Below are 5,209 nucleotides of genomic sequence, written 5' to 3' on the forward strand. Positions count from 1 at the left end.
TTACTTATTTATTTATAGATAATCAGGTCTGGAATCACTAGTTAAGGCTTTCATACCAATAAAGAACGGAGGGGAGAAAGTAGAATATGAATGTCTCCAAACAAGAATAAGATGCATTCCACTAGTTCAGTGGATACTAAAGGGACCTATGCCTGGGTTGAGACACTGTTGGGCCACTCGGAGTCGTCCTGCTTTAAATTTCAATCCGAACTAGTCCCCGCCCCCAACTCTGCTAATGCTGGAACCTGGCCCTGCTAAAGCAAGGGGGAGTGTCCTGTGGTTATTTTAATTAGCCCCAAATCTCGTCTGCTCCACTGGTTTTTAATATGCGGCTGGCTTCCTCTGGAGCTGGGTGTCTTGTTAAGTCACTAATTTCTGCCCCTACCCTTCCTCCTGCTTTCTGGCACCTCAATAGCAGCTCACCTGCTCCAAACCATCGCAGACAACTCTAGTCAAAGGATAGGAAGACCTAATAAATAAAAACGTCAAAATCAGCACTAGCATCATCATGAATTTTACTTTGCTGTGTTTCTCAGAGTAAATATGATAGTAGGCGTTTACCATTGAAAATATTTTTGTTTGTAACTAGTGCTAATGTTCTAAGATTTCTTTATTTTAAGGGTAAATTTCCCTGGATGAGACCCAAGTCTATTTTACAAATTCTTAATAAAGCCCTAAGAGTTTTCTAATTTTTTTAAGAGTAAAATGTCTATTTCACGGTAAATAAAAGAAAAAAAGAGACCTATGGCTTTGGTCAATGATGTGTGTGAGAGATACATACCCTTGAAGAAACACGGTATTATCTCTGTGCATCTGCAATAAATTACTTGTTCTTTTAATCTTCATAATTATGGGTCAGGGCCATTCCAAAATGATTTACAGTAACTTGAGTATAATCTTGAGAACTACTTTATATATATGTATATATGTATATGTATATATATATGTATATATGTATATGTATATATATGTATATTATATATATGTATATATGTATATGTGTATATATATATATATTAAATTGAAACAATTTTACATGGAAATGTTGCAAGTAAAGCATAAAGTAGCTATTTTCCCCTGAACCATTTGATAGTAAGCTGAAGATCCAATAGCCCCACCCTCTAAAACTTTAGTATGTATTTTCTACAAATAATACATTCTTCTACATAACCCTGATACAGTCATGAAATCAAGAAATTAGCATTAATGCATCAATCTATCCAGTCCTCAAGTCCATTTCAAGTTTTGATGATTGTTCCCCAAATGTCTTTGGTAACAAAAGGACTCCGTCCAGAATCTCATGTTGCTTTTAGTTGCCCATGTCTCTTTAGTCTCCATCAGTCTGGAACAGTTCTTCAATCTTTCCTTGAATGCCATGACCTTATTCTTTGGAAGCTTGTTTTATAGAATGTCCCTACAGTTGGATTTCTTTGTTTCTTTCTCATGATCAGATTCATCTAATGCATCCTTGGCAGGAATATCTGGAAGTGACACTGTCTGTGATCTTCTCACTGCCTCCTATCAGGTGGTGCAGGATTTCAATCTGTCCCATTGATGATGATGTTCAGTCTCAGTCCTGGATTAAGGTGGTGTCAGCCACAATTCTCTACGTCACTGTAAATCTTTTTCCTTTTGAAGTGAAAAGGAGTTTTTGGAGAAGTTTCTTAATATTTTATAAATATCCCACTCCTAATCAAAATATCAGTATGCACTCGTGGGTTCATATTTTCTTCAATGGTTATAATGTGTTACCATCATTATTTATTTTGATACACAAATTTCTCCAGATTTGATCAATAGGAATCCCATTCTACTTGACTTCTCTTGTCTTTTGTCACAACTCTGTAATAAATTCATTGAGCACTTCCTTAGTTTCTGGCACAAGGTTGTCTAGGCTCATCTTGCATATTCCTTGTCAGAATTGGAATCAGTCATTTGTTAAATTGACTTCATTAGAGGAGAAAGGTATTTAGAATCCAAGTTCTGGGCACTATGGGTGCTGATTGAGATTTTATGTCATTGCTTTTGGCTAGGGGAAATTGTCTATATATAGACACCTTCATATCTATATCTGTATGCAACCATGAGTTTACACTAATATCTGCAATTACAATCCAAAACAATATTTTACTCAAGTAATTTCACTTTCCTTATTGGCAACTCCTTTAATCAATAGTGAGAATCTTGCCTCTAATTATCTTTAATGCATTTACTTATCTAATCAACAACCTCTCACAGATGAAACCAATCTCTTGCTGTCGATGTCACCTACACTCCCCTTGCAGACAACTCCACACACACACACACACACACACACACACACACACACACACACACATTCATATACATTGCTTAGATCTGATACCCCTTGCCCAGCCAACACCACTTTGTACCCCTTGCATGATTGCCCTCCTCACCCAGCCTAGTCTCTGACTACTGCACTGAGCCCCACTCCCACCCAGGTTAATGCCCTCCTCATCCTACACCAACTGGGACATTTGTACTGGGCCAACAGAGTCACTCATACGTGAGGCCACCCTCCTGACCCCACTCTAGCTTCAAATTTCCATGCTGAGCTTCCCCCTTCAACTCAGTGAATGCTCTTTCCATATTGTGTGGGCTCCAACACCCTGTGCATGTCTTCCAACTTCACCTTCCTGCGTGGTTGTCTTCTCACTCTGCTTGCACCCTAATGACGTAAAGTTCATGACATGCTTCTGTCAGGAACTGGAAGACATACAATGATGGAGAAATGTACATATTTAGACAACAGAGTAGGCCCAAGGATATAGATGACCACTTGGTCTAAGGAGGAACTCGGCTTCTGGAGGGAAGCTTCCTTAGGAGGGATGAGCGCAAGCAATAATCTGAGGAGCTCAGGTAACATGTGGCATGGATTTGTACATATAATGGCATGCAGAGCTAGAAAGGTAGATGACGCTTTTCATATGTGGAGGGAGAAAATCCCTGACCATGGCTGGCCTAGATGGAAATGATGAGATAGAGAAATCAGAGATGGAGGATAGATCACTTAGCTAAAGATGATAGATTAACAATGGCAGATACACTGTGCCTGACACTGTCTTACAAATCATGTCCCTGCAGTTTTTTTTTCTTTTTTATTGCTCTTAAATCTCATCAAGTCATGGCAGGTAGTGCGCGTAATTTACCACACCAAGAGCTTAGGGATTCAAGCCAAGAGAAAACTCTCTGGCCTTAATAAGATGCACAGGGACCAAATGTAAGGAGCTTGCAAAATTTTTTTTGAGGTTCTGGCGTTGTGTCATGCCCAACAAGCCCTATCATTGATGAAGAGTTAGCAAGAGAGGCATGTCATGAACCTTGAAGAGAGCAAAACAACATTCTACTCACCAGACAGTGCATGATTCTGTCCTATGGCCCCCAGGGAGACAAATGTTCTCTGCAGGCAAATTTGTGCTGCCTTGGTGGGTCCTGGGACACCTGTGAAACTCTATGCTGTGTTATTGAGACAAGCCAAACCTGCAGCTATGTCAAGCCCAGACCCAGCTGCGAATCAGCTGTGATTCACGTATTCTCTCAGCACAGTCCACTACCCTGAGGCTTCTTAGTGGGCTAGTCACACCATGTGCAGGAGTCAGTGCTATTCAGGGCATAGCATGGACATGAGAGCCCTCATTTTGCTTCTCAGCCTCTTGCTGCTCTGCCTTCCAGGTAAGGAAGGAGAACACTAGAAATTTACTTACATTGGTGAAAACTGCCCCTTCTTCAATTCTCATTGCTGGATCCCCCTCAATGTGCCCATGTGTCTGAGACGTTTGAACATTACCTCAACTCTGTGTGGTCAGTACTGCCTGGTCTTTCGGTGAAGTCTTCTTATAGCATGATTAACAGTGTAGATATTTGTTTTTATGTTTCCAATTTCAGGTGCCAACTGTGAAGTCCAAATGACACAGTCTCCATCATCTCTGTTTGCATCTCTAGGAGACAGAGTCACTATCACTTGCCAGGCTAGTCAGAGCATGAGTCGTTGGATAGCTTGGTATCAGCAGAAATCAGGGAAAGGTCCTAAGCTCCTGATCTATAAGGCATCCACTTGGCACACTGGGGTCCCATCACGGTTCTATGGCAGTGGATCTGAGCTCTGTAGTAATAAGATCATTAAATCATAAAACAGGTCATGTGGGACACACACACAAACACATCAGTTTAAGAATTTTCTCTTTCGTTATTTGACCCACCTTATCCAAATAACTTAGAGACACTGGGATGAGGGGTCGGGTGGAAAGGAGCTTCTGAGAGAGCTGAGCCTCAGTGAGCAGCTGCCTAGGGAGGTTTTTGTTTAGACCTAGATCACCGTGGGAGTAATCACCTTACTCTGCTGGCAGTAATAGTTTGCAGCAACGTCGGCCTCCACAGGATTAATTGTGAGGGAGAAATAAGTCCCAGATCCACTGCCACAGAACCTGGCTGGGACTCCAGACTCTCGATTGGATGGTACATAGATCAGGAGTTTAGGAGGCTGTCTTGGTTTCTGTTGATACCAGTTAATAAAGCTGTAACTGCCTGAAGTGACACTCTGACTGGCCCTGCAGGATATGGCAGCCCTCTGACCTGAAGACACCACCAAGGAAACTGGAGACTGAGTCAGCACAATGTCCCCAGTGGAGCCTGGAATGATAAACACAATAAACTTAAAAGATATACTGAGATCATCTCAATGTAGGCCCATTGCATTGGTGACACTTGTAATCACAGTCACAGACAACACTTTAAGTAACCAGAAAACTGGGTGACTTGAAACTTACAATGAACACTTTAGTTCCAAGGACCAAGAAGTCAGAGACATAGAAAGCATTACAGCCACCATCAGTTTGTCCGACATTTCTCTGTATACCCTCCCTCTGACCTGGAACCCAGAGCAGCAGGATCCACAGCAGTGAAGCCCTTGAACCCATCTCTGAGGGTTGAACTAGAGGCTTCTCCTCAGGGGCCCTGACAAGCTGTCTTTAATGATGCCATGAGCAGCCTGGAGCATTGTCTAATAACACAGCATGCAAATCAGCTCAGAAGAGCTTGGGTTGATGCTCAAGAGGGACACCTGCTCATATTTCACCCATTGGGACTTGGGGTTACAAAAGTTTCCAAGTGTAGCTCAAGCATGTCTCAAGGGATTTTGTGACCAGTTTGTTGAAACTCTGCCTTCTAGTCTTTCTGAAATGCCATGTGG

General features: G+C 41.8%; 1 gene segment (V, D, J or C); it reads right to left on the reverse strand.

Annotated features, from left to right (window-relative positions):
• Positions 1–1,216: 1,216 nt before the first annotated feature.
• LOC131412258 (Ig kappa chain V-III region MOPC 63-like) lies at positions 1,217–4,937 on the reverse strand. The segment is given in 3 exon segments: positions 1,217–1,267; positions 4,352–4,650; positions 4,889–4,937. Coding segments are annotated over 3 exon segments (399 nt in total).
• Between the last annotated feature and the right edge of the window lie 272 nt (positions 4,938–5,209).

The sequence above is a fragment of the Diceros bicornis genome, chromosome 12 (genome assembly GCF_020826845.1).
Source record: "Diceros bicornis minor isolate mBicDic1 chromosome 12, mDicBic1.mat.cur, whole genome shotgun sequence".
Taxonomy (NCBI): domain Eukaryota; kingdom Metazoa; phylum Chordata; class Mammalia; order Perissodactyla; family Rhinocerotidae; genus Diceros; species Diceros bicornis.